General features: G+C 58.1%; 1 protein-coding gene across 1 annotated transcript in view; it reads left to right on the top strand.

Annotated features, from left to right (window-relative positions):
• The first annotated feature begins 240 nt into the window (after window positions 1-240).
• The window catches only part of NOTCH1 (notch receptor 1), an 81964-nt gene continuing 54525 nt past the window's right edge, over window positions 241-27679 (top strand). Inside the window, 2 exon segments of the mRNA XM_053282216.1 lie at window positions 241-707; window positions 9374-9455. Of these exon segments, the coding sequence (XP_053138191.1) occupies window positions 617-707; window positions 9374-9455 (173 nt within the window). The 5' untranslated portion in view covers window positions 241-616.

Below are 27679 nucleotides of genomic sequence, written 5' to 3'. Positions count from 1 at the left end.
TAACCTGCGCTGCCTTTGGCGAGCCCGTGGTGGCAGGGAGTTCCAGGGCCGCGGTCAGGGGCGGGGCGCTGAGGCGCTGCGCAGCGCCGGCTGGCCCCCCGAGGCATCTTCCCCCCCGCCCGTCGGGCTTCCCTCTCTTTGGAAGGAAGGGGCGGGGGCGGAGCAGGGGACGGGGCCACCCGGCAGGCCCCTCCCCAGCTCCCTCCGCCCCGCGCGCGCCCCCGCCCGCCAAACTTTCGGGCAAGCAGCAGCCGCGAGCCGCGCGCGAGTGGAGCTGCTGCCGCCTCGACGGAAACGACTCCAGCCCTCAGCCCGCCGCCTCTTTGCGCCCTGCGGCCACTTCGCACCTGGCGGCTGGGCCGGGCGGGGCGCGGCGAGCGTCGCTGACAAAGGGCCCGCTCCCTGCCGCCGCCGCCGCCGCCACACACTCGCAGCCGCCCCGAGCCGAACAAGGCAGCCGCGCGCCACTCGCCTCCTTCCGCCTGCTGAGCCGCCCTGCCAGGGACGGACGACGACGGCGCGCTCGCCCGCCCGCCCGCCCGCCGCGCCTTGGGAAAGTTGGACGACTTCGCCGCGGGACCGGCGCGCGGGAGGAGCCGCTCCGTCAAGCGCCGGGATGCGGCGCTGCTGCAGCCGCCGCCGCCGCCGCCTCCTCGGAGTCCCGCTGTGGGTGCTGCTGCTGGCGTCGCTGCCCGTCCTGACGCGAGGTATGCGGGGCGAGGAGGCGGGAGGGCAGCCCAGCCCGGCGGCGGCGGCGGCGGCGGGGTCTCGCGAGGGCCGGGCCTGGTGGAGCCTCCCCGAGCAGCGGCAGTGTGCCTCAGGCGAGCGGCGCTGCTCTCGCGCCCTGCCCGGCGAAGGGGGGCCTCTTCCTGGGAGCGCCGCTGACCCGCGCTTCACCCGGAGGAGAGCCGGGCTCCTGCGTGCGCGCCGCGCGGGCGTGTGCCGGAGCTGCTCCTGGGCGGGTGAAACCGAACAGACCGGCTCGGCGGGCGGGCGGGCGGGCGGGCAGGCAGGTTGGCTGGCGAGGGCTTCCGGCGAGGAGGCTTCGCCTGCGCGGGAGAGCGGAGAGAAGTTCTGCGCCCTTTTGGTGGGCGCGCGCGCGCGCTGTGCGGGGCGGGGGGCGACCGGGGGCCCTCCTCGGCCATCCCCACGGCCCACTCGAGGGGTCTGTGTGTGTGTGTGCCTTGCGCGCGCGGGGTGTGTGTGTGTGTGGTCTGAGGAGAAGCCTCCGAAGGCGGGGCGGCCCCAGCACTGCCCTCGGCGGGGAGTCGGACCGTGACTGCCGCCTCTCTGCAGCCGCCCGGCCGGGTCTCGCCGGGCGGGCGGGCAGGCGGGCGACTCGAGCGAGCTCGGCTGGGCTGGAGTCGCCCGCAGAGGGCCGGCTCGGTTGCGCTTGCGCCCCGTGGGAGGGGGTGGCCGGGCCGCCCGGCCTTTGCCAGTGCCTGCGAAGGGGCCGTGGGAAGCTCTCGCCCGGGCACCGCCCCCCCTTTCATTTCTGCCGCCTTGGGAAGCAATGGAGATGAGGCCGATTTCCTGTATTCGGGGCAGCAGCAGCAGCGCCGCCGCCGCCGCGTTACATTCTGGGGGAGGCTGTCAAGAGCTCCGAGGCTGTTGGTGCGCCGCCTCCTTCTCTGGAGGGCGCAGGGATCTTGCGGGGGGCCGTGGAGTGGAAACTTCATCGAACCTCCAACTTCCAGCCCTGGAAGTTTTCTCCAGCTGGGAGAAGCGGCTCCTCTTCAGGCATCCCCTTCCTCCCTGCAGCGTGTAGAAAGGGGTGTGTGCGCGCGTCGGGGCCTCCTTGAGCAGTCACAATTCTGTGTTTTGCTTTGGTTCTTGCAGGCAGAGCAGACATTCCCTGGTACTTGTCACTTATGGGAAAGGACAAGCGGGTGGTAGGAATTTCTCCCCCGGTTCGTGGTGGAGGGTCTTGCCCTTCCCCCTCGAACCCTGTCGGTGTGGTTTGGTATGCTTAGGGAGCTCACCCAACTTCTGCTGGGAGCAAAGCCGAGTTCCCTGCAAGAGGGGTGCCCAGATGTTGTTGACTGCAACTCCCAGAATCACCCGCCAAAGGCTGTTGCCGCTGAGAGCAATGGTTGCAGTTGTCCTCATTTGGGGACTGCAGGGGACACTGCTGCAGAGGAGTCTGAGATGGGTTCAGGGCAAGAAGAAGCCCCCACCCCTCTGAAGAACATAAGAACAGCCCTGCTGGATCAGGCCCATGCAGTCCAGCATCCTGTCTCCCCACAGTGGACTCCGAGAAGCCCACAGGCCAGAGGTGGCGGCCTGCCCTCTCTCCTGCTGTGGCTCCCCTGCAGCCGGCATTCAGGGACATCCTGCCTCTGAGCCTGGAGGCAACCGATAGCCACCAGGACTAGTAGCCATTGGTAGGCCTGCCCTCCTTGAGTCTGCCTTGGCCCCTTGGAAAGCCATCCAAGCTAGTGGCCATCACCACATCCCGTGGCAGAGAGCTCCGTCGATTATGTGCCGAGTGGGAAAGTGCTTCCTTTCGGTCGGTCCTAAATTCCCTGGCCGCCACTTTCATGGGAGGACCCCCGGTTCTGGGGTTGAGAGAGGCGGGGTGGGGGGGGAAAGAGAGATTTCCCTCAGTCCACTCTCTCTGCTCCATGCATCGTCTTGTCCACCTCTGTCCTGTCTCTCCCCGTAGTAGTTGCCTCTTTTCCAAACGGAAGAGCCCCTGCAGATGCTGCCGCCGCTGTGCCTCTCACCCTGACCCTCTGCCCTTGCCTGACTCCAGCAGGTCTGTTTCTGATGCCGCCACCAGTGCCTTTGCTAGGCTGAGCTGCAAGAGGAGCTCTGCTCTGGCCCGTTTCTCTCACATTGGTTCACGCTGAGGGAAGGTCTGGCGCTCTGATGCCAGCCAGCCGGGCCGGGTGCCGGAGATGCCAGTGTGTCTGTGCCAAGGTGAGGCGAGGCCGGTCATGCTCCTGAGTGCACGAGCTTCAGCCTGCAGCAAAAGAAGCCAGTCTCCGGTTTGTGTTTGTCGTGTGTCACCCAGCAAGGATGCAGCCATCCCTCCCGGAGGCCGGCCGGCCGGTGAGGTCTCTGGGGACATCTCTTTGCCCACCTGTTGCCCAAGTAGATGCGTGGCCATTTTAAGCCAGTGGGGAGACCTGGGTTCAAATCCTGGCTGAGATCCCCCAGTGAATGCAGGCAGGCTTCAGACTGTGGCATGAACTGCAGCATCCTCCCGCTTGGGGTTGCCGTGAAGGTCTTCAGAGTGGAGGTAGGGCTAGCTGGCTGGCTGCCCCCCAGAATACATTCCCAGTGGTGCCTGGCAGCTCGAAGGTTCTTGGCAATACCCTTCTGAAGCAGTCTCCCCTTATATTGGGTTGCTCTGGGGAAGCCTTGCAGGTGGGACACACAAGGTCTCGCACACACCTGTGTCACGTGGATGCCCTGAAACCAGGAAAAGAACTGTTTCTAGCCCCTGCCCCCCACACCCAGGGGCTGTGCCTGGTCACCTGGGAGTGGCTCTCACTCACCCCAGGCGAGTGTGCCCTGGCTTCGTGGTGGCCACGAGAGGGTGGTCCTCTAGAAAGAGCGGCCTGACTTCATATATTGGAATGCCATTGGGACAGAATGCATCGGGGGGGGGGTTATCCTCCTAACAGCCCTGTGAGGTAGGCTGAGAGGCAGTGACCCAGTGAGGGGGGCGGACTGCATGAAGGATTGGTTCCTTGGGCCTTGGGTTCCCCCCAGCCAAGCTCTCCTCGGGGCCTGGGGAAGAAATGCCTCCATCCCTGCTGAGCTCTACAGAGACCCACTTGGGCATGGCACGCGTGGCCTCCTGAAGCCCCAGTGGGGGGCCATGTGGAGCTGGCTCCTGCTCTCAGGGGCCAGAGAGTGTCCTGGTGCTCAGGGAGCGGAGCCATGTGCAGTCCACTTTCTGTGAGGGAAGGGAAGTTGTCTGTCTGTCTGTCCGGGGCTGAAAGAGCACAGAGGGTGGCAAGTCCTGCTCCTGGGAGGAGGCAGGGAGAGCCAAGGGACACGGACAGGGTGTGAGGCAGAAATCCTGCGCGGGAGGGGCTGGAAACAGGGTGGCTTGAGCCCTGGGCACCTCCATCCTGCCACATGTGGCTTCTGTGACCTGGCAGCCCTGGGCGGGGGCAGTGATGGGCCAAGACCACCCTTGGGGGTGGGGGCTGCCCATTGGCTGGAACCAACCAGCCCCTTCTTTGGCTGGGGGCTCCCCGTCACTTCCCCCTGGCACTGCAGACCAAGCCATGCACCAGCTTTCCATTGCCTGAGAGAGAGCCTCCACTCTTGCAGCGGTCTGTTCAAATGTGGGGTGTGTGTGTGTATGTGCACACGTGCATGTGTGAGCCAGCTCACCGGAAGACCTGCAGGGCCTTTGAAAAAGTCTGGGCCCCCAGTCTCGAAGGAGGAGGAGGGCGGCTGCCTCAAGTCAGTGGCCCTCGGGTGCTGTGCTCTGGCAGCCTCTTCTTAGTCATAACACTGCAGAGTCATTTTGGCCCTGCCTTCCGGGAAGCGGGGGGGGGGGAGGAGGAGCCCCCCCTTGTCCTTTTGGGGCTTGTGTTTGGTTTCACTTTGCCTCTCCAGGCTGCAGTCCTAGCCACACAGTCGAGTTTCGGAGGCGGGGTGGCGGGTTGGAGTGTGTGTACATACGTATGTGTATGTGTGTGAGTATACATGGCAGTGCCGTGGGGGGGGGGGGCGGGCAGTCTGAGGGCTCCAGTCTGGCTCAGTTAGAAGCAGGCAGGTATGGCGTCCCGAGGAGCTGATCTGGCCCTGCAGTCAATGCACGGAGAGGTCTCTTTGGCCTCCGACAATGGGCGGCTCTGATTTCCCCCCTTTGTGTGGGGTGGGGAGAGGGCTCTGCTCTGCAGCTGTTGCTTTTTCCCACGGGGAGCGGGGAGGGGCTGTCCTCCCCGTCTGCGGCGGCTTTACAACTCTCTCTTCTCCCCTCCCTGGCAGCCCCTCTCCTCTCCCTCTTCGAAATAATGAATCTCTGAGCAGCCAGACGGTTCAGGAGTAGCTTTGTCAGTCCTGTGCGTCTCTCTTTCCCCCGCCCTCCTCCTCCTTGAGAGCGGGATGGAGGCTGCATGTCTGTCCTCCGGAGAGAGAGAGAGAGAGAAAAGAGGCGAGAACTGGATAGCTGTGAATCAAAGCGAGATCTGGTTTCCTCCCAGCCTGAGGAATGAGGATTTGCTCGGAAGCCTGCAGCGTGGCCGGGTGCTGGGACGGTCTTATCCAGCTCTAGCCTTGGTCCATGGGAGCTGAGAACGTAGTGAGCATTTAACTTGGCTGAGTTCAGCTTTGGGGCTCGGTCTGTTGTTGCAGCTTCTTGAGGCCGGAAACCCACTTCCGTCTTGTGTCCCTCCTCTCGGTAACGCGGTCCGAGCAGGACCTGGGGTCGAGTGGCCGAGCTGGGCCCACCTCGCAGAGGACTGAGCTGAAATGAAATGGGCATATATTTCATTTGTTTGTAGAGAAACTCCGTTCCCTCGGGGCAGTGCTTAATCTAGCTTGATTTCACCCTCTCTCTTTTTTCTCACAACAGCCCTGTGGTGTGGGGTAGATGGTGGGGAGAGAGAGATGCACGCCCAGGGAGAGCTGCACTGCTGCATGCGACGCATTCTCCGCCTAGTTGCACACACAGCCGTGAGAGCAGAGCATCCATCCGCCCCTGTGTCCCTCCAGTGGGGTGCGTCACTGGCATCAGAAGAAAGAGCCACCAGCTCTTTTCTAGTAAACCATTCCCTGCTTGCTCGTCTGGAGGTGAGCCTTGCTCGCCGCAGGTGATCAGATGCATATCTGCCTTATTATTTATACAGTGCCCTCCACTTCCTTGGTGTGTAGTGGGGGGAGGATGCGGGAGGCAGGCTCTGCCCCAAAGACCTTTCAGCTTGCTGGACCCCACGGGCCTGCTCTCCTGCATGCTGGCAGCGAACACGTCGCCCTCTCAATAGTCCTGTGAAGGAGGTTAGCAGCACATTCCTCTTGTTTGCAGAGAGAGGCTGCCTTGCGGCTGAAACGGGACTCTGAGGCCATTCCTGGAAGGACAGCACAGCCCCGGCTGCCCAGCCTCTTGTGTGGAAGCCGTGGCTCGGGTGTGTCTGCTGGGAAGCCATTGTGGGGGATGGCCCCTGACCGCCCGCTGCTGTTGGTTCCGCGCCCCCTCCTCGGAATCGCCACGCCTTCTTCGGCCCTGGTCCACATTCCTTGGCAGAACCCTACCGATGCTGCAAGAACGACTAAGGCAACCTTGCAAAGAGTTTTCTAACCCGGAGCCCTGGGGAAACCCGAGTTCTGCTGTCACCCAGGAATTTCGACCCTTCCCCAGTTTTTGCAAAGAAGGCTTGGCCGCTACACGCGGGATGTTGACTCCTCCTCCACACGCTTGGTTGCCAGCTCTTTCCAGAAGTTGAGAAACCTCGAAAGTCTTGGCTGCTAGCAGAAAGGTCTAAGGCACCTGGGTGCCAAGGATTTTTTCCATCCTGGAGCAGAACTGGGAAGCTCTTTGCCGTGTTGCGTGGGGGTGTTTGCAGTGCAGGAAGGGTTTTGTGTCTCTGTTTGCATGCACGGTGCATGGTTGTCTCTCTCTCTTGGGACACTCACCGCAGGAATCCCCTTCCTTCTTCTGGAAGAAAGGAGCATGTCTTCTTCCGAAGGACCCGTCTTCACAACACTTTGTGCTCCCCCCGCCGCCGCCCCAGACATCTTTCGATGACGGCCCACCCAGCAGTCAGAGAATGTTGTGCCGCTCGGTTTCGCTTTGCAGAGCCGGCCCTTGTGCCTCTTTCTAGTGGTTTCTCTTCAGCAGAGTTGACTCTGAGATCTCTCTGCTGATTAACCCAACCGTGGCTTGTTGCCCTGCGCCTTGCAGGGTTGCATGCTGTGCTCTTGCTGGCATATGCCGCAGGCCCTTCTGGGAGGGCTGCGTCTCCCGCCCCAGAATCGGGCACTGTAGAATTGGCCGTCCTGAGAACCCGGCGGGCTCCTTGTGGAGGCTGCGGGGACTCTTGAATGGGCAAAGGTGTGGGCAGGCCTTCCTGGGGCCGTGGGGCAGGGCAGGACCCTGGAATGGCTCCCCGCGGCTTCCTGCCCACCGGTCAGGCTCCTGAGGCCCTGAAGCGGAGCTTGGAGAGTGGAGCACATTGTGCCAACCTGGCTCCCCAGGTGTGGTGGGCCGCAAGGGGCCTCCACTCCCACTACAGCCAGCAGGGGTGACGGGCATTGTAGGCCCACCACACCTGGAGACCCCAGGCGGAGAACCCTTGGATTTTCTGTTCTAATTTCTTTGTACAGTTGATCATTTCTATCAGGAAGCTGCCTTGTAGTATGTCAGACCCTTGGTCTATCCAGCCCAGAGTTGTCTACCCAGACTGGCAGCAGCTTCTCCAAGGTTGCAGGCAGGAGTCTCTCTCTGTCCCATCCTGGAGATGCTGCCAGGGAGGGAACCTGGGACCACCTTCTTCCTCTTTCTTTGCTGCTGCTGCTGCTACTACTAGGTAAAGGTAAAGTTGTGCCGTCGAGTCGGTGTCGACCCCTGCTGACCAAAGAGCCCTGTGGCTGTCTTTGGTAGAATACAGGAGGGGTTGACCATTGCTATCTCCCACACAGTATGAGATGATGATGCCTTTCAGCATCTTCCTAGATCGCTGCTGCCCGATAGAGGAGTTTCCCATAGTCGGAAACAGACCAGCGGGGATTCGAACCGGCAACCTCTGGCTTGCTAGTCAAGCCATTTCCCCGCTGTGCCGTTAGGTGGCAGCGGCGGCGACTACTACTATTATTTATATACTGCTTTTTGGTTTACATAGGAAGATAAATGAATAATTAAGATGGTTCCCAAAGGGCTCACAGTCCTAAATGGAAGAGAAGGTAGACACCAACAGCAGCCCCACTGGAGGGATGCTGTGCGAGGGTTGGAGAGGGCCAGTTGCTCTCCCTCTGCTCAGTGTAAGAGAACCACCCACTTAGGAGGTGCCGCCTGGCCCAGCTAGCTGGGGCTTGCTAACTGCCTGCCAAGGGCGCCTTCTGCATGCCAAGCAGATGCTGAGCTGCAGCCCCCTCCCCATTGACCCTGGCTGTGGGTCTCCCCTGGCTTCTGCTCAGCGCCTGTCCATGTGAACAGGCGTCTTCCATGCCTGTTCTGGTGGCATGAAACCAGACGCCCAGGAAGCCCCCCAGAAGAGTCCCTCAGTGAAGAGCCCTCCCGGTTGACACAGAGCTCCTTCCACAGGGCCTTGGCTGCAGCAGCAGAAGATGGCGGGCCATTTGTCACCGTGGGGTGGGGTGGTCTGCAAGTCTGCGGAATGCCCTTGCTACCCAGTGGGCCTGACCTCCTACAAGTTAACCCTCCATCCGGACTGCCTGAACTCCAACGGAATTGCTGTGATATCAGATTGTGGTTCCGTATCGCACAGCAGCACGGGGCAGCCATCAAAACGAAAATCTCCTGGGGCTGGCTGAGGGGGGCCTGGCGTGTGGGTCGCGAGAAGTCGCCGTTCTGTTTCGCGCTGGCTGGGGCTCACTGGGAGCCTAGTTCTGGGCCCCACATCTGGACCCTGATATCCTGGCTCAGAGAGGAGGGTGGCCAAGATGGCGAGGGGTCTGGAAGTCAAGGCCCAGGAAGAAGGGGCAGTTGAAGGGGCTGGCTGTGTTTAGCTTGGAGTTGACTAAGCCCCCGCTTATGACGGCTGCCTTCAAGCATCTGAAGGGACATCATGGAGGAAGAGGAGGAGGGGGCTTGTTCTCTGTGACTCCCGAGGGCAGGACTAGAGCCAGTGGGTGGAAATGACAAGGACGCAGATTTTGGCTAGACATTAGGAGGGATTTTCTCTGACTGCAGTAGCTGCTAGACAGTGGAACAGCCTGCCACAGGAAGCTTCTCAAACATGGTTGGGGAGCCATCTGCTGGGGATGCTATAGCAGTTTCCTGCACTGAGCAAGGGGGCAGACTATAGGACCTCAAAGGGCCTCCCTCCCCAGCGCTGTGATTCTCTGGTGGACTTTGCATTTGTTTTGAAAATGGGTTTGAGAGGCAGAGGTCTATTTCATCGTGGATAGATGATTGTAGCGCTGGGGTTTCAGCCGGTGCCCAGCTCAGTAGGTGGCTTCGAAGCAGCCCCCGGCTCTCAGGCTCAGTTCCTTGTCTGTAAAATGGGCATAAGGCTCTGTTACCTTGTGGAGCTGTGTTGGCATTGTGAGGAAAGACAAGACGCATAATTGACAGAGAATGGCTGTACTTGCATTTAACATCAAACCGTATGGAAACGTTAGACCGGCAGCTCCGTCTATGACAGCAAACTGTGTGATCTCCCCCCCACCCCCCCACTGCATCCCGTGTGCCATTTCTCTGGGCTAACTCTCTGTGCTCTCCTTGCAGGCTTCCGATGCAGCCAGCCCTTTGAAAACTGCTTAAATGGAGGGAAGTGTGAAACCTACCCCAACGGAACCGGAGTGTGCTTGTGAGTATAACACGGCACTTTGCAGAAGTGGCCATTCATGTACACCTGGACGGGTGGGGGGGGCACTGGAGGGGGGACGGGACTTCTTCTTTCTGTTTCCACACGAGGGATGCTGTGTGGCTTGCTGCCTGGCGCCGTTTTTGCCGAGGGAGTGGGGGCGAGCTGGCAAGAGGGTTTGTTTCCTGTCATGGTGAGCGGACTCTACGAAAAGGTCGGCGGGCTTCTGCCGGGCACAAGGCCGGCTGGAGGGACCTTTGGAGCCCTTTCTGACTCTGAGGGCAGATCCTGGCGCTCTGGAGCCCCACTGGGGCCTGACTGGCGCTTGCTGTGGTGTGGAGGCTCCACTTGTGTGATGCGGCAAGGATGTGCTGGCCAACTGTGGTCCTCGGGGTGTTGTCTCCTCCCCCCCCCACCCCGTCTTTGGCGAGGTGCGCTCTGGATGTTTCCAGCAGATACGTGGGCAGAGTTCAAGCGCAAGGAGTACCCTCCAGCCACGGCGTAGGGAGGCCTGAGCCTTGAGAGCTGGGCTCAGCGCCCAGGCCCCCGAGTTGCTTCTCTCTGGAATGGGGACCCTACCGCCTGCCTTAAGGAGCCCTTCTCGGGAGACAGGAGAGCGAGCGCCTCCCCGCCTGGCCCTGAACTTTCGGGCTGCTGTGGTGGCATCGGACTGCCTGCCGAAAGCCAGCCAGAGACGCAGGCGCCGAGGCGTGGGGGCGGTTCTCAGGGCAACGGTGCCAGAGCAGCCCCCTGTCCGCAAGCGCGGCTGTCCCGTGGGATGGTGGGGGGGGGTCTGGGGGGAAAGGGCTGGGGTCCGTACGGAAGCTGGGCTGGGCGGTGGGTGCCGTGAGATGGTGTCTGCTGCTTGGGCTCTTTGATGATCAGAATAACCAGAGGAGACTGAGATGACTCTGGTCCGCCAGGAAAGGTGGTGGCGGCAGGCGGGAACTCGCCGTTTCGTTTCCCCCCTCTGTGATGAATCATTCCTGCCAAGGCGGCTCTCTAGACCTGTCTCGAGGAGGCGTGAGCAGAAAGCAAGGGGTGTGCCTGTGACTTCAGACAGGAAGCAAGAGGAAGGAGCAGCCGCCGCCCTCCGGGTGTCTTCTCTAAGCCCTGCCTGCTGGTGCCTTCGCGGGACACGCAAGGGGCCGCCCCTGGCCCTCGCTGGCTTGTGTGTTTCTCCACAAATGGCGGGACCCATGGCGATCCTCCCGCCAGTGCTCCTCCGTTGCTGGGCTCATTGACACCAGAGAGCGAGAGCAGTTAGCCAAGTGGGCGCAGTGGAGGGCAGGAATCCCCAGCCTTGGGTCTCTGGGTGATGTCGGACGGCAACTCCCATCACCCCTGCCCCTGTGGCCAATGGAGGGTGGGAGTTGTAGCCCAGCCATAGCTGGAGGCCCGAGGCTGGGAGCCCTGGTGGGGTGTGCTGCCGTGGAGGCCACCGGGCTGGAAACGAGCCCTTGGCGTCTAGGAGGCTCTGGTGAGGTCACCCCAGAGACGCATCCGGCAATGCAGTCCTGTGGAGGGCAGGGGCCGCTGGTCTCCATCCTGGGAAGCCCAGCAGGTGCTGGGAGCGAGCGGTTCCTGTCTGCCCGGGCGGAAGGCTACAGGCCGCTCATCTCGCCGAAGCGCTGCGGTGAAGATGCGCTGGCATCTGCCCCAGACAGAACCTGGGGGCCCAGTGTGGGGCTTGCAGGGAAGCTGCCGAGCCCTTGACCTTGCCGTTGACCTCCTCCACCCAGGCCCACAGTGCACAGAGGCCAGTTGGGCTGGCCCCGCTCCCTTCGTGTGCCTCAGATGTCTTCCGTGGAAGAGCGAAAGGTAGTGGCCCCCTTGGCAGGCACCAAGCGGGTTGGGTGGAACTGGCATCGGGCTGGGAGCGGTTCTGCTCCGCCTCGTAGAGGCCAAGGCCGCCTCGGAGCCTTCCGAATGCTGCTGCTCCCCCCCCCCCCCGATGGCATTTCTGATCCCAACTGTTGAATGGCAGATTTGGGGCTGGGGTGTGTGTGCTAGTCTGCTCCAGTTCTTTCACTCTGGCCCCATTTGGCGTCTCCTGCTTGCCCAGGGGAGGGAGAGCGAGGAACCTTCAGCAAATTAATCGGGCACAGGAGCAATTTAATGGACAAAGGGTGGACTCCTTTGTGAGGCACTAATGAATGCACGCCACAGTCCCCCCCCCTCCCCACAGAAGCCTTACCAACGCTTGACGCTCTAAATCTTGTTTTCTTTCATTCAAAGAGCGACAGCTGGGATTCGGTCGAAATTCGGCAGCTATTGTTGAGGGAGGCAGATTAATGCTATGTGACTAATCGCGGAGGGCTTCCCAGAATGCATAACTCTCTCCTCTTCTCATCCTGCCCCCCCCCCGCACACACATGCCCCATTTCCCCCCCTCTTCTGGTCATTCTTTCTCTCACTCTTTCTTCTCTTTAAAAAGCCCCCTTGTATCTTTCTGATTTACATTGGATGTACAGATGGCAGTGGAATCTAATTAGGTGTGATGCGCGTGAGCTCTCTCTCTCTCTCTTGCGCGCGTGCGCATGCTCTCTTGGAAAAATTGCTGCGGAGCGGTCCCACTTGTAGAGTTCAGGGGGAAGAGAAGTTTTCAGGGGCTGAGAGATGTCAGGCGTTTCCTTCTGGATTACCACTGCTGTATTTATGCACTGCTTTTCCACAACAAAAGTTTTCAGAGCTGTATACATGGAGAAATAAGAATAAGGAGAAAACGGTCCCCAGTTCCCAAAGGGCTCACAGTAGAAAAAGAAGCCCCGGGGAGTTGACAGCAGCTGCAGCTGCCACAGGAGGGTGGCTGGGCTGGGCTGGGCTGGGCTGGGCTGGATAGGGCTGGTTGCTCTGTCCCTGCTTTAGTAGGAAAGACCGGCCAGTGCCAAAGGTGTCTCTTGGCCCAGGGAGCAGGATTACGGGTCCCCAAGACAGCCTGGCCATCTCTGCAGAACGCGTTCTTCTTTGCAGCAGCCTTTGGGGGCTGTGGTCTGCAAGCCTCTTCCTCCGAGGTGGTGCACGACTAAGCAGTCACGAGGAGCATTGCGTGGCTGTGGGTGGCATTATGGAGGACTTGGTGTCTGCAGCACCGCCCTAGTCTGTCCAGCCGGGTATCCGATGCAGCCGAATATTTCCCCACGAGGAGGAACAACACCTCCCTGCATTCCTTCTGCCTCCATTGACTCCTCTGTACGAACAGCAGTGGGCAGTTGTGTCTGTGCTGGGTTGGCTGCACCTGTTTTGTGCCATTCAAGAAGGAGCTTGGCTAGGAAAGCCGTGCAGGCTGCAGGCACGGATCCAGCCAGCCTGTGCAGCTTCCCTGCGCCAGAGCTGGAGTTGGTGGATCTTGTCCAGACCAGCGCCTCTCCGAGTCAGCCTTGGACGGAGCAGAGGGCCTCTCCTCAGGGGAGCGAGAAGCAGCAAGCTGCTCGGCATGTGTGGCAGCGCGAGAACTTGGGTCGGGGTGTGTTTCACCCCAGAGAACCCACGAGGAGGAATAGCTGTTGCTTGCTCTTCCGTGCAGCGCTCTCCAGAAGCTACGCATCTTCCCATAGCTGTGGCACGTACTCATCAGAAGCTGCCTTATACTGAGTCCAGCCCTTGGTTGGACTCAGCGGTGTCTACTCTGACTGGCAGCAGCTCTCCAGGGTTTCAGGCTCAGGGGTCTCTCCCAGCCCTACCTGGAGATGCTGCCAAGGAGGGAACCTGGGACCTTCTGCATGCAAAGCAGATACTCTGCCACCGAGCCGTGGCCCCATCCCCTCAGGGAGAAAGCCTTACAGTGCTCCCAGATGTAGTCTCCCATCCAAATGCAAGCCAAGGCAGACCCTGCTTAGCAGAGGAGACCATTCATGCAGATCTCCTCCCCAAGGATGCCATAGATTCCTTTTGCTGCCTTGTGAGTGTTTCTGAGTCCCCGAAGGCAGACGGGAGCCGCCTTGTAAATACCCACTTGCCTGGCCACTGGTAGCAAAGAGGCAGGTTAACGTGGCAAAAGTGGTTGCGTCCTTTTAGCTGCCCCCTTTTAAAAAACTAGCTCCGCTGCAGAAACTGGCGGTGCTTTGTGGCCCAGGAGAAGCAGCGGCCACTCTCAAGATGCCCGTCCTGGTTGCCTGGAGAAGGTTCTCCGTTTGCTTCCCAGGCGAGCAGCTCTGAACTGTCAGGCGGTTCTGCAGTGGGTGGTCCTTGCAGACATCGGCCCAGAAGCGCTCAGGGCTTGAGAGCCTCGATAAGGAGATACGGGCGAGGGGCGGGCATGGTTTTGTGCCAGCCATCGCTGCTACTGGCGGGTTCAGTTTTCTGCCACCAAAGTGTGGGTTTGTGGTGGCGAGTGTTAACGGCAGCTTTACCCAGGGGGCCCCCTCCCTCACGCGAGGCAGATTTTCCCAGCCCGGATGAAAAGCTTTCTCGGAGGATCATGTAGCCTTGCAGTGATAGGTACTCATTAAACCTTGGCATGGCTCTGCCCTGGGACTGGCACCCCGCCCCCCCGGCCCCCCCGCAGCTGAAAAGGCACTGGGCTTTCTCCGACTGCGGTGACACGGGACGCCACTTTCCCAGGAACTCCCTGGCTTAGTTAGAAGCAGATGGTGCCACTGGAGGGTGCCTGAGGATTGAGGCAGGACTGTGTTCCTCCGGCTCCCACAGGAGGGCTGGCTGCCGCTTCCTCTGGCCCGTCGTCACCGGGCTTGTTCAAGAGCGCCTTAAGGCAGAGCCCCCTGAGGTGGTGGGGGCCAGAGGGGCTTGCAGGAGGAAGAGGAGAGGGGTGCGGGCGAGAGCAGCGTGCGGCCATCCCCTCGTGGCCCGCCCTCCCTTTCTTTCTTTCTTTCTTTCTTTCTTTCTTTCTTTCTTTCTTTCTTTCTTTCTTTCTTTCACATTTTTTATCCCGCTCTTCCTCCAAGGAGCCCAGAGCGGTGTACTCCATACTTAGGTTTCTCCTCGCAACAACCACCCTGTGAAGTAGGCTAGGCTGAGAGGGAAGTGACTGGCCCAGAGAGTCACCCATCAAGTCTCACAAGGCTGAATGGGGATTTGAACTCGGGTCTCCCCGGTCCTAGTCCGGCACTCTAGCCACTGCACCACACTGGCTCTCTCGCTTTTGTAACGCTCTGGGCTGGGGTCGCTTTTACAAGCCTCTCTTGCTTCCTGGGCCACGGGAGCCAAACTTTGCAGTAGTGCCGTCGAGATGGAACGTCTTCCCAGCCTCCCGATTTCCCGAGCCCTCGTGTTCTGGGAGGAGAGCTGGTCCTGTGGCAGCGAGCTTGAATTGCCGAGGCCACCCTGGTTTGCATTTGAATGGGAGACGACAAGCCTCACCCTCTTATTTATTTATATTTATTTGGGGACTTTTGTTGAAAAGTGGTATATAAATATTTGTTGTCTTCCTAGGTTTTGTTGTATTCCTGTAAGAGGAATTCCCCTTAGTGGGTGGGGAATCCTCTCTGGGAAGAGCCCCTGCCTGCTTGCATGCGGAAGGTTCCGAGTTCCCTCCAAGACAGGGCTTGAGAGAGAGAGACTCCTGCCTGCAGCCTGGGAGAAGCCGCTGCCAGCCTGGGCAGGCAATACTGAGCTAGGGGGACCAGTGGTCAGACTCGGTAGACGGCCGCTTCCTGTGGGCTCTGCTTCTCTCTAGGGTCTGGGCAGGAGCAGCAGCCTCTTGCCAGCCGCGGCTCTGTGGGCGGAGAGTGAAGAAGCGTTCCAGGGCCAAGAGGCAGAAGGGGCAGGTGGCCCAGGGCGGGCAAGGGCGGCTCCTGCTCCTTTGGGGGCCTTTGCTTTCCGGTCCATCCTGCGGGAGCCACCATTGTGAGGAATGGGTGGGGGAGAATGGCCCAGGGGGAAGGGAGCCCCTCCATTGCTCATCATAGCCAGAGACCCTCCCTCTCCGTGGGGCTGAGGGGGCATCTCGGCCCAGTTGCTGGTCCAAGCAACAGGGAGATGCTGATAGGAAGGAGAGGTTGCAGGTGAGACCGGACGGAGTGACGTGGATCGGGCCCGGTGGACCAGCCATTTTTCGTCCCCCAGTGTGTGTGGCATGGGCGGGTGGAGGCCCAGTTGTCCAAAGGTGGCACAACTGGGCTTGGTGGGAGACTTCCAGGCTCGGGACTGTCGTCCTGGTCCTGTTCTCAACGGCCTCTCCTGGCGGCTGCTGGCGGTCCCACCGCCCTTGCTGCTGGGCTGCTCTGCTCCTGCCAGGTCGCCAGCTTCTGGTGCCAAGCGCATGGCTACCCTTGCCATATGTGGCAGCGGGGATTTGAGAGTGGGCAGCGCTGGGTGGGGAAGGCTGGGCAATCTTCCCCTTCCTACCCCAGGGCCGTTGGGCGAGGGCCCTGCTTGGCATGGCGGTGGTGTGCGCCATGGGATCTGGGGCCTCTTTCGGAAGCCTGCTTCCCGTGGAACTCCCTGCCCAAGGACGCGTGCCTGGCCAGCTTGCTCACGGCTTTGAAGAGGCTGGAGTCTTGTCTTGGGGGTGTTTGGGGGTTTGTGTTGCTTCTTCTGCATTGTTGTTCTCACATTCTTCTGCTTTTGTTGTACTGTGGTGCTCTAAAGAGCATTAGCTACTTCAGGAGCCCGAAGGGCTGTGTGAAGGTGTTGCAAGGATCTCCCAGATCTCCCCAGGCACCCTGAAATATCAGCAGATATTCTGATGCTGGCAGGAGCCCTGTGGTCCTTGGGGGGTGGGGTGCATCCGTGGTGTTCTGTCTGGTGGGAGGCGGCCACCTTTTGGGACTCTGTGGCTCTCACTGAACTCTGTGGCTCGCACAATGGATGTGTTGCTTTCCTGGGGTTTTAGGTAAGGCTGATCGGCCTGGGGTGTGTGGAGAAAGGATCCAGGGAGAGAGGAGAGAAGCCTTGGGTGGAAAGGACTCCTCTGGTGGAAGGCAGAAATCCAGAGGCACAATCCGGTTGGGTTGGGTTGGTTGCTTGGTGGTTTCTCTGACTTTCTGTGGCATGGAGGTTATGCAACTCCTGAGGTCATGGTGGCTGCCTTTAAAGGACGGGAGTTTGTTTCTCCTTGCCCGCCCCCTTACTTTAGCCTGGCATGATTTCTATGGACTAACAAAAGGGAGGAGGGGGAAGGAAAGCCTTGCGCTGGACAGGAAGAGGGTGGGGTGTTGAAACAGCCGGAGGAAGTCCGTAGAGGAAGAGGAACGGGCCAGCTGGGACCCTGCCGTGGTTTGGGTCCTTCTGCTCTTCTGTGCCTGTTTGTTTGCAGAAGAAGGGTGTGTGTGTGTCTGTCTGTCTGTCTGTGGCATTTGCATGTTGTAGATGGCAGCGGCATGGAGGGTGAAAGATGCTGCTTCAAAGCACCGCCGTTTGCCTTGCAGGCGCGTTCCGTGCCGGCTTCCAGGAAGTGGGCTCTGTTCAGCAAATCCCAGCTCCTCCGCTCCGCCTTCTGTGCCCCCCCCCGGAGTGTGCGACTGGAGTCCAGCAACGGTTCTCAGCCTTCCGGGCTCCAGGGACCCTCCCTGCCTGCATCTTGCCGAGGACTTGCAGGCCTGTCTTGGAGGCACACGCCGAGTTCCTCTGGGGCACAGCTAGCCCTCCCCTGGGGCTGCGCACGGTGGTGAGGCCAGAATGGCGGTGCTGGTCCTTCTCTTGTTGGAGGAACCTCCTTCCTCACCGCTGCTGCTGCTGCTGCTGCTCCTCTTGGACTGGAGGAGCCGCCAAGGGGGTTGCAGGAGCCCCCGAGCAGCGCTTAGCAGCCATGTCCTGGCGCCTTGAGCTTCTGTGGAATTTCTGCCCAGGGCGGGGAGGCCGAGCTGGGACCAGCACCCTGGGATGCCACGGAGGAGAAGTGAGTGACCCCCGCGGTTGGGGCAAAGGGGCACCTTGGCAGGGGCTGCCCGCTTCTGTTTCGCAGCAGGGGGCAACAGCCCCCCCCACTTTGGCCCAGCACCTGCTCCCCCCCCCAGTGGCGGCAGCTGCTTCACATGTCTCCCTTGGGCCTCTTTTGTCTTTTGCTTGCTGGCCCTTTGGGGACCATTAACCATCCTTTCATTTCTTCTGCTTTGGAGCTGCGTTGGGGCTGTTTAGTTTAGAAAAAAAGATGACTGCGGGGAGACAAGATAGAGCCACTCCTCCTGGTGCAGGGGGGCAGCTGGCAGGGCTGGGGAGAAGGCAGCCCCCCCCCCCCCCCGCCGAATGTTGGGCTTGGGCATTGCTTGCCTTTTGCCACGCTTGGAAAGAGCTCCAAAGTTCAGCCCGGACACTTATTTACTGACTTCCTTAAAATATTTTTAAATCTAGAAAAACCACTTACACAACGCACTGGAGCAGTGTGAAAGCATAAACAAACATGCTCCAGTTGCTAAATAAAGCCGGTCTTGCCAGGGCTGTCAACACTGACAAGGGTGTAGGGCTTGGGGCCAGTCAGCCAGTGTGGGGCCCCTTCCATTTGATTTTGAGGGGGGGGTATAAGAGAAAGGCCCAGGGTGGTCGCCCTGCTTGCCCTGCCCCGAGGACAGCCCTGGGCACTCCTCTGATGCGCCCCTTCCCCAAAAAACAACCTTGGACGGGAGGGGGGCTCTTGATGAAGACCTCAGCTGGGGGGCTGGGTACATTGTGCATGTGGGCCCAGGAGGTCCTCGCGGTCACTTGGTCCCCCATGATGCCCCTCAAAGCAACTTCCCCAATCCCACCCCCAAATTTACTTGCCTGCACAAGTTTTAAAAGTTTTGCACTAACTGAAATTTCTGGACAGTAGTGCATTGCAGTCATCTAATATAGCTGTGACTGATGCATGGATCACTGATTCTAGATCCGATTTTTCTAGGGAAGGCTGCAGTTGGCAAATCAGTGGAAGTTGATAAAAGGTGCTCCTGAGTCACCTGCTACCCAGGGCCAACATGGTGTCTAGGAGACCCCAGGCCCAGACTGCATCTTCAAGGGCACCAATGGGATCCCTAACCAGCTGTGCCTCTGTTTTTGTCTGGATTAAGTTTGTTTGCTGCACCCAGCCCAGAACGGCTGCTGGGCACTGGTACAGGGTTTCTGTTGCCTCTCGGGGATCAGCTGGTGGAAATGAGAAGTAGAGCTGGGAGGTGTCAGCATCCTGGGGTCACCCCACTCCAGACCTTCTCGGGGCTTCATGGAGGTGTTGAACAGCACAGGGGATGCAGTGGAGCCCTGGGGCACCTTATGAGCCAGCGGCCCTTGGGCAGAGCTCAAATGCCCCAGCATTCCCTCTAAGGTGTGTGCGCACCCTCACATGTTTTCTGATGTCTGCTCAGTTAATTTTAGATCCTGCTCAGGTTGAATGAGGAAGGCCCCACTCTGAAGGCAGATGGTGTGCAGGCACACACGGCCTTGATCCTGCTGCCCAGAACAAAACTTATTCTGCACACAGGTGGAAAAAACTGGAGAGACCACTGCCCAGCACTACCCTCTGGGTGCAGCCCACCTGCCAGCAGTGGGAAGCAAGGGCTCCCTGCCTAATCCCTTGCCCTGTGTCCAGGGCCCCTGCATTCCTGGTGCCCCCAAGAGCCAGCTGGATGTGTCCCCCTCCCTCCCAACCATCAGGGGGCCAATCCTTGGCCTGCAGCTAGCCTGGCCGCCCTAGCCCATCCTGGGGCTCTGCCGTCGTCTTTGCTTCTGCGTTGCTTTCTCTCCCTCCACGGTGGCTCAGCAGAGCTCTGGGGGGTAGCTTACGACAAATAGATCCAACAGCTTGAAGGAAATCTAGAGCCGTTCTGCAATGATGGTGAATCAAGCAGCCAAGCACACACAATCATTGATACACATGCCTATTATGCACACAATTCTCAGCACTGGCGGCTAAGTTGCCTGGGAGGAGGTGGTGCTCAGGCCACGTCTTCAAAGGCTCTGTGCCGAAAAGGAGCCTTGCAATGCTTCCCTAAAATTGGAGGCAGGAAATGCCTGACAAAGGTGGCGCTGCTGGCATATGGGATTTGGCTGCCGGCCTCGCTGTTTGGAGAGCCTTGTCTGGGAGTGGTTGCTCCTGGAGGGGACCCTGGAGGGGCTGCAAGAGCAGGTGTGCGTGGCCGGCCCCCTCCCCAGCCCTGCAGGAAGTTGGGGCCGTGGCATTCCTGAAGGCTGCTTGTAAATCAAAGGTGATGGTGACCCAAACAAAGAGGGGGCCTTGGAAAACAAAAGGCTTCCTTGCCTGAGTGCTGGAGAGACCTTTCTGCAAACCCCCATCTCCAGGATGTCTTTTATGGGGGTGGGGGTGGCTTGGTGGCTTCCTGCTTCCTCCAGTAGCTTCAGCCATTCAGTGGTGTGTGCTGGTTAGTGGGGCTGAGAATTAAGAGCACTCCTCATATTTTGGTGAAAAATCCCAGCGAGGGAGAGCCCACCACAGCCAAAAAGAAAAAGACCCCTCCTCTCGTATCTCCCTCTCTCCCCTTAGCCTTCTCTTCCCCAGGATAATCGTAAAGACGCCTCTGTTCACCTAGGCTTTTAATTAAATATTGTTTTAATAGTTTTAATACTGTTTTAACAATTATTTAAAAGAAATTGTAACGTTTTAATTTCTTGTTTTTGTTCTAAGTCATGTTTTACTTTTTTGGTTTTTACTTTGTTGTAAACTGCCCGGAGACATATGTTTTGGGCAGTATAAAAGTATGTTAAATTAAAAAAATAGAATAAACCATTCCTCATAGGACTTGGTTTCCAGACCCTGCCCCATCTTCGTTGCCCTCCCTGGACCTGTTCCATTTTATCAACGTTGTCCTTAAAATGCAGGGCCCATTTTGCTCTCTTGTCAAGCAGGATGTTTTGGAGGCTTTGTCAGATGCTTTGCTGAAACCAAGATAGACTATGTCCATGGCATTCCCATGATCTACTAAACATAGTAACCTTAAAAAGGGGGGAAGATGTGAATAGTCTAGCATGACGAACTCTTCTTGACAAATCCGAGTTGGCTCCTACTAATCACCACCTTCTTTTGTAAATGCTCACAGACTGGGTGGCTTAATAATCTTGCCAGATATTGACGTCAAGCTAAGCAGTTTGTCATTTCCTGACTCCTCCTCCCCGCCTCCTTTCTGAACACAGAAGCTCACTCATTCTCCAGGAGTTCTCGGAGACTGCAGACAAGGCTCTGAGCAAACCCTCAAGTTCCTTCAGGAGCTGCCTGGGATGTAATTCATCTGGCTCTGGGGACTTGAATTCATTGGAAGTGGCCCCGTCTTCTCTTAGCATCTCTTTACCGGTGTTCCCTCTAAGGTGTGTGTGTGTGTGTGTGTGCGCGCATGCGATCACCCTTTTTAAATGTCTGCTCAGTTAATTTCGGATCCTGCCCAGGAAGGCCCCACTCTGAACGCACATGGTGCACACATGATACTGCCGCCCAGAACAAAACCAGTTCCGCATAACATTAGAGAGAACCCTGCTCTTCACCCATCTTGAGTTTCAGGTCTCCTTTATTTGTTAGTGCAGGGCTTCTGGAACTTGTGGACCTGCAGATGCTGTTGGATGACAACACCCATCATCCCCTTTGGCTGTTGTGGTGGGGGGTGATGGGAGTTGTCGTCCAACAACATCTGGAGACTCAAGTTTGGGAAGCCCTGCATTAGTCTGCCGGTTGCCACGTTTTCCTCGTGGGAGGAGACGGATGCAAAATAGGGAGACCAGCAGCTCTGCCTCCCTTCTATCACAGTTTCGCCATCTTCTCCCAGCAGACTTGTCCGAAGAACCCTTCCTCTGCTTTTGGTCTCCGTCCCAAGCGTTGGTTTCCTTGACGCCATCTTCCATGAAGCCTTCTCCGCTTCGGTTTGTGTGTTTCTGCGACTCCTGTGGACCCCAGGGAAGATGCAGGCTGGGCATTGGCTTAATGCTGCTCCAAGGGCCGTTGCTTTGCCGGGCAAATGCAAGATTGCCACTCGGTGCCCTGGGCAGGGAGCCAGGGGAGTCCCGGCTTTCTAGAGGGTAGCTGTTTGAGATGCACGTTTAGGATTGCAGTTTCCATGGTACACTTCTAGGCATTTCTATTTTAGCTATACGTAAGAGACCAGAGCTGCACAACTTCAGCCCTCCTGCAGGTGTTGGACTGCAACTCCCATCATACCTGGCTACTGGCCACTGGGGATTATGGAAGTTGTAGTCCAAAGCAGCCGGAAGGCTGAAGTTGTGCAGCCCAGTAATAGGTGAAGAAGTACCAGCCTTTGCTTCGGGAAATGGAAATGGCTTTTCCAAGTCCCAGAACAGAATTCTGTCTCCCCTGAGTGGCTCCTGTGTCTTCTCGATGGCCCTGTACCCAGTTCAGCTGCTTTGCAGGTGTCCCAACACGGCAGTGCTAGGAAGTTCCTGGCAGCAACTTCGCTGTAAAGCGCGGGGTGGCTAATCCACAAGCACGTGGCCAGCATTAGCACTCCAAAGCCACATCTGGTGAAGGGTTGGCTGCTCAGTTAGACAGCTGGAACTAGCTTGGGGAGAAGCTCCTGTCCTGCCCAGTCCAGAGGGCGGGTTCCTGGGCATGAAGCAGAAGGCAGACGCCAGCCTAGCAGCCTCTTCCTTACTTGGGCCCAGGAGCTTTCATGGGGCTGGGCTGCACATGCCAGTCCTACTCCAGTAAGCCAAGCACCCAACAAAGTCACTTTGATTTTATTAGCTTCTGTCCTGCAAGATCACGCTACACCGGCCTTCCCAAGCAGAAGTTCTCCAGATGTTGCTAAGCTACAACTCATTGTGTCTGGGGACACTTGGAGTTGCGCCATTGGAGTTGGCAACCCCCGCGCTAAACTATTCCCTAGATGTTGATTTGACACGGGCTCGGCTTGCTATTCTCTGCTTACATGATCAAGGTTAATCCAGTGACCTAGACCAGGGTTAGGGTGGTGGTACTCTGGCTATGGCTGAACTATGACTCCCATAATCCCCAGCCATAATAACTTGTAGCTGGAGGTGATGGGAGTTGTAGTTCAGCAACATCTGGAGGACCACCAGTTGGGAACCCCCAACACAGACGAAGTAATTCTCCTAGAGTGACGTACACCCACAGGAAGACCGGCAATATTAATCTGGTTGCTACTCTGTCTGCGAGCTGCTGAGACGGCACAGACTAGGCCTTGCTGTCCAGCCTGATGCGAGAAGACTGGAGATTTGCTAGCCAGGAGGCAGCTTAATAGGGGGAAATGGGCCCATTTCAAAGCAGAGTGCTCTTCCCTGGGGGGTGAAGCAACTGTGGCTTCTTCCTATGGTGAAGTGCTTTCTCTCTTGAAGCATGATTCCCAGATGTTGGAGAGGAGAGCTGGTCTGGTGGTCGCAGGCATGACTTGTCCCCTTAGCTAAGCAGGGTCTGCCCTGGTTGCATTTGAATGGGAGACTAGAAGCCTGAGCACTGCAAGATATTCCCCTTCTTAGGGGATGGAGCCGCTCTGGGAAGACCATCTAGGTTCCCAGTTCCCTCCCTGGCAGCATCTCCAGGATAGGGCTGAGAGAGACTCCTGCCCATAACCTTGGAGAAGCCGCTGCCAGTCTGGGTAGACAATCCTGAGCTAGATGGACCAAGGGTCTGTCTCAGTATGTGGCAGCTTCCTATGTTCCTTTGTTGGGCTGCGGCCAGGTGGGGCGCCCTTAAACTGTCTCCTGCCCCTAGCAGAGCTCCTTGGTTTTGCTGGGGCGGCCACCTCCCGGCTTCTGGCCTGTTTCTGTGGAAGGCTTCTTGGTGCCAGCGGATGGTCTCCGGGTTTGGCCAGAGCCAAGACTGCTGCTCCTGGGTCTCTGCTTGACTTCCTTGGGGGCCGAGGGCTTTGCTACCCGCCTCAAAGGCTGCTGCAGGTGTGATGGACTCTGTGCTGTTGCAAAGGCGGCTGCGGGTCCTGGGCTGGTGTGAAAACCTCCCGAGGCCCACAGCAGCCGCTCTTCTGAGCAACTTTCTGCAGGGGTGTTTTGCAAAGTGTGTGCATTTGGGCAGCGGGGGATTTGGCTCTCGCTCTCTCTGAAAGAATTGACACCACTTGGAGAATCTGACAGCCCTTGGCTCTCTTCCTTGTTTGGCCGGGGCATTCGGAGGGGGATCGGCCTTGTTGCCTTCTCACCCTTCCCTGCTAGCAGCCTTTGGAGCTTCATCCTGCCTGAGCAGCTGCACTCCTTAGAGCCGCGTATCGGTCCGAAATAGGCAGGGCTGCGTGGCGGCTGGCCAAAAAAACAACCTCCCCAAACCTAATCAATGTGGCACCAAGAATCTTTGCACCCTGCACATTTATTTTATTCAGTCTATATACTGCCCTTCCTTAAGCGGCTTGGGGTGGTGCACATTAAAATCAAAAGCACACGCAATAAAACAATTAGAATTTTAAAATCAACCCACACATTTAAACCAGATTAAAACTCATTAAAATGACAATTAGAATGAGATATCATTGAAAGCCAGGCGAGAAAGATGGGTTTTTGCGGCACTCCTGGCAGAGACGCCTGCAAGGGACGGACTGCACGTGCCTCTGCCGACTGCCCCTCTGCCCTCCTTCTGTCCTGTGAGGCAGGGCGGCTGCGAGACGTCCCAAAGTCACCCAGCCCGCTTCGTGACTTGAACCCGAGTCTTTGTCGTCAGCATCCAGGCTCTAATGCCTGCCGGGTGGGATTTGGGCGTATTTGCAGGGGGGCAGTGCCCACCCGCTCCTTGCAAACCCAGGGGTGCTCAAGCTGGCATCCCTCGTTTGAGGGCGTTGGACTACAGTGCCCAATATCTCCAGCCGCAATGGAAGCTGCAGTCCGACAGCATCTGGGGACTCCAGTTTAAGAACCTCTGCTTTAACCCATCGCCACCCGCCTTCAGCTGGGGTCAGAGTGGGGCCTTCCTGATTCAACTGAGCAGGATCTAAAATTAACTGAGCGGACATCAGAAAACTTGTGAGTGTGTGCACCTGCGCACGCCTTAGAGGGAACTGTGCCCCAATAGTGGCCAGGAGTCCCAGTAGTGCAAGCTCTGCCCCATGCCTTCCTGCAGAGGGCTGGACCCCCAGGTGATTTCTGTCTGATTTTAATTCCTTCATGGCCTCTCCTGTAGCAGACACCTGGATGCTGAACGGAAGGGCCACCTTCGCTGGGGTGCAGAATCTGCACTGAGCAGCTGGCTCAGTTGAAGTGTTGCTGCAAAATATTCCGCAGCTTGGGGAAACGGGGAAAGCTTGCAGCCCAGCTTCTGTGGGGGAATGGAAAGTTGTCAGTTTGTCTGGGATGAAAACTCACACAGAGTGGGGTGGGAAGAAGTGCTGGGATCAGTGTTCCCTCGAGCAGGGAATTCCAGATGTTGTTGACTACAACTCCCGCAATTCCTAGCCAAAGGCCATCACAGCTGGGGATGCTGGGAGTTGTAGTTAACAACATCTGGAATTCCCTGCTCGAGGGAATGCTGCCTGGGATGCACAAAAGCTAAGAGAGGAGAAGTCTCAGAGGCTGCAGGAAGGTGTGGAGCGAGGAAAAAGGACCTGAAGGAAAGGAATGAGAGTTTTGAGGAATTAGGTGCATAATTCATGCGAGAATGGACTTAACTGGAGAGCCGGCTCTGAGGAATCCCGCAGGGCTGAAGATGAGGACGGGCTGTGTGCTGCCGGGGGTGGAAAAGAGGAACAAGGTGGCTGAAGGAAGTGGGGGCCCAGTCAGCAGTGGCGACCGGAGCAAACCGTGCATGGAGATGCTGAGGCAAGCAGGATGGGGCAGAGCTACACCCCCCGGGGTTTAGAGGCAGAAAGGGCAAGAAGGAAGGAAGTGGGTGGGGCCGGGGGCCTCTGGTAACCAGGGCTGGCGTCCCCGGGAGTCCCCCTCTCTGCCAGCTGGGCAGCAACGGGCACCTGCCAAGGTCTGTGCTGTTTCCAGGAGAGGCCTTCCTTTTCTGGCGCTGCGAGGGCAGGAAATGCCTCCCAGGCGCTGCACGCAGGTTGTGTGGGCGGGGGAATCTCGGTTGTGCGGCTTGTTCCGATGCCGAGAAGCCACTGCCGCCGCTGCCCCCTCCGCCTCCTGACCCCGGCTGCCTTTCTGCTTGAACCCATTCGGAGGTCAAATGAGGGGACGTCCATCGCGTCGGCTCAACGTCCCCCACGAATGGCTGAGAGAGGACGCAAGGAGTCGGGCTTTAACGGGGAAGTGTCATGCTTGGCTGGGTTGCAGCCATGTTGTGGGGCATCCGCCGATCCTTTCTTCACGGGTTTTGCCCCAGGCTTGTTGGGGTTTTTGAAAAAACTGTTCACTCTCAGGAGGCACCCACAGAGCTGGAGCAGCACTGCCCCACTTCAGCCCCCCAGGAGCCGTGGGACTACAGCTCCCATCACCACCGCTGGCAAGGGAAGGAATCTTGATCTCCCTACCAGAGAGAACAGGAGCTGTGACTGCCGCAAGGGCGACCTGGGAGAGGTGGCAAATGGCCTTGAGGTGCTCCTTCCTACACAGAGACTCAGACATCCACAAACCCACTTGCCAGCTCGCCAGGGGCGAGTGCGACCAGTCCACTGGCAAGCAGGACACCCAGCAGCACACAGAGGGGGGCTCATTTCCACTGCCCTTTTGGAGAAGGCCAGAAATCCCTTTGGAGCAGTCGGAGAAGCCTCCCCCTGTTTCTCTAACCCCTCCGTCTCCCAGCACAAATAACGAATTTCCTCCTTCTCTCCTAAGCACTCTGCTGTGAGAAAAGGGTCGGCGGGAGAGTGGGGTTGGTGGCCACCACAAATATGATGGCTAGCTGTCAGGAGCTGAGCCCCCATGTGTGGGTCCCTGCTGCTGCTGCGGCTTGTCAGAGGAGAGGAGCTGCTCCTGGCCAGACCTCAGGAGCTCTGCAGGAAGGTACAGAGGGCAGAGAAATCCCCTGGACAGTGCCCTCCTTGCAGGAGCAGGAAAGTCAGAAGACGCTCAGCGCTGCTGCTGGGGAGGAGCAATCAGGATGCGGCCGCCCCCAGCTGCCTGGACACGGGTTGCCATCCCAGGCTCCACGGAACAGGGTGGAAGACCCTTGGTCCCCCACAGATTCAAGGAGTCCAGCCACCCCCCCGAGGAGGAGGAGGAGACGTGTGGGGCTGGTGGGGGTGCCTCTGCTGAGAGGGACAGAGGCAGCTACATGAAGACCAGAGGGGTCCTTGAGGGAGGGCCGTGGTCTTGGCAGGACACGCACCCAGGGCCTCACGGAGAGGGGGCACAGACCTGTCAGGCCCACTGGCTGCTCCCTTTCCCTGCTGGGATGGATGATATATCCAGAAGGAGCCCCGAATGGAACTTGAGAGACACACAGCTCTTGAGGGGGGGGGCGCACTGGGGGGTGTTCCTGCTGCCCTCTCCCTTGGAGGCCAGGGCACAGGGAGAAGCAGCTGGCTATGAAGGAGGCGTCACCGGGAAGCGCTCGGATGCTTGGCCTGGGCTAGTGAGAGGAAGGGCCTGCCCTGGCCACAGACTGGTTGCCCCTCGCGAGGCCTGGGAAGAAGGAAGGGGACTCTACGCTGTGGCCCGAGGGGGAGAGAAGCCCAGGACCAAGCGCCAGGCCCAGGCGTGTGTGTGCCGAAGGTCAGAAGCGGGGCAGAGGTGGTGCTCATTCAGAAGTATGCCAGAAGCGGCTGCAGAGGAGGTGAGACCCCCAGTTTCCGATGACTCTACAATGTTTCTCAACCTTTTTGGAGTCAAGGACTGCTAAATTCTTCGTGCGGAGTTTCAAGGACCGCTACATTCTTTGTGCGCAGTTTTCCGGACCACCTGTTAGTAAAGGGGTTTCATGTTTATCTATTAGTACTATACTACAGGCATGCACAACTCAAATGACCTGGTGGGCCAAAACTGACCGTGACTTGGCTCATGGGGGCTGATTTTTAGCGTGCTGATTTTTAAAGTAACACTTAATATCAATCAATTAATTAAATCAAATTAAAGTGAAATTAATTAAAATGAATTTAATCAAAATTTAACTTTTGAAGTTCTAGAAGGCCAAGATTAATTTGAATTAAAATAAAATAAATTGAATTAATTAAAATTTCTAATAAAATAAACACAATAAAATCTGTACAAAATCCCTGCCCTTTGCCATAAGCCCCCCTCCCTTTATGCATAGTCAAATCAGCTTTCCTTTGACTGGCTGGAACGCAGTAGTCATCTTGAAAAACTGCCCCTCTCATTGGATGGCTCCTAAAGCGCATGCAAATGAAGAGCCTCCCCTCTTCTCTCCCCCATGTGTATTACTGTGATGAGAATTTTCAGACAGTAACTTTACACGTCTCTTACTATAAGCAAATAGTTCCAAGCCCCCACCCCTTTGTATTTATCATGGGGCAAGATTCTGCAGTTCCACCTTT

Source organism: Hemicordylus capensis, chromosome 17 (assembly GCF_027244095.1).
Source record: "Hemicordylus capensis ecotype Gifberg chromosome 17, rHemCap1.1.pri, whole genome shotgun sequence".
NCBI classification, from domain to species: domain Eukaryota; kingdom Metazoa; phylum Chordata; class Lepidosauria; order Squamata; family Cordylidae; genus Hemicordylus; species Hemicordylus capensis.
The sequence above is the reverse complement of the archived record's forward strand: the minus strand, read 5'-3'. Positions and strand labels throughout refer to the sequence as shown.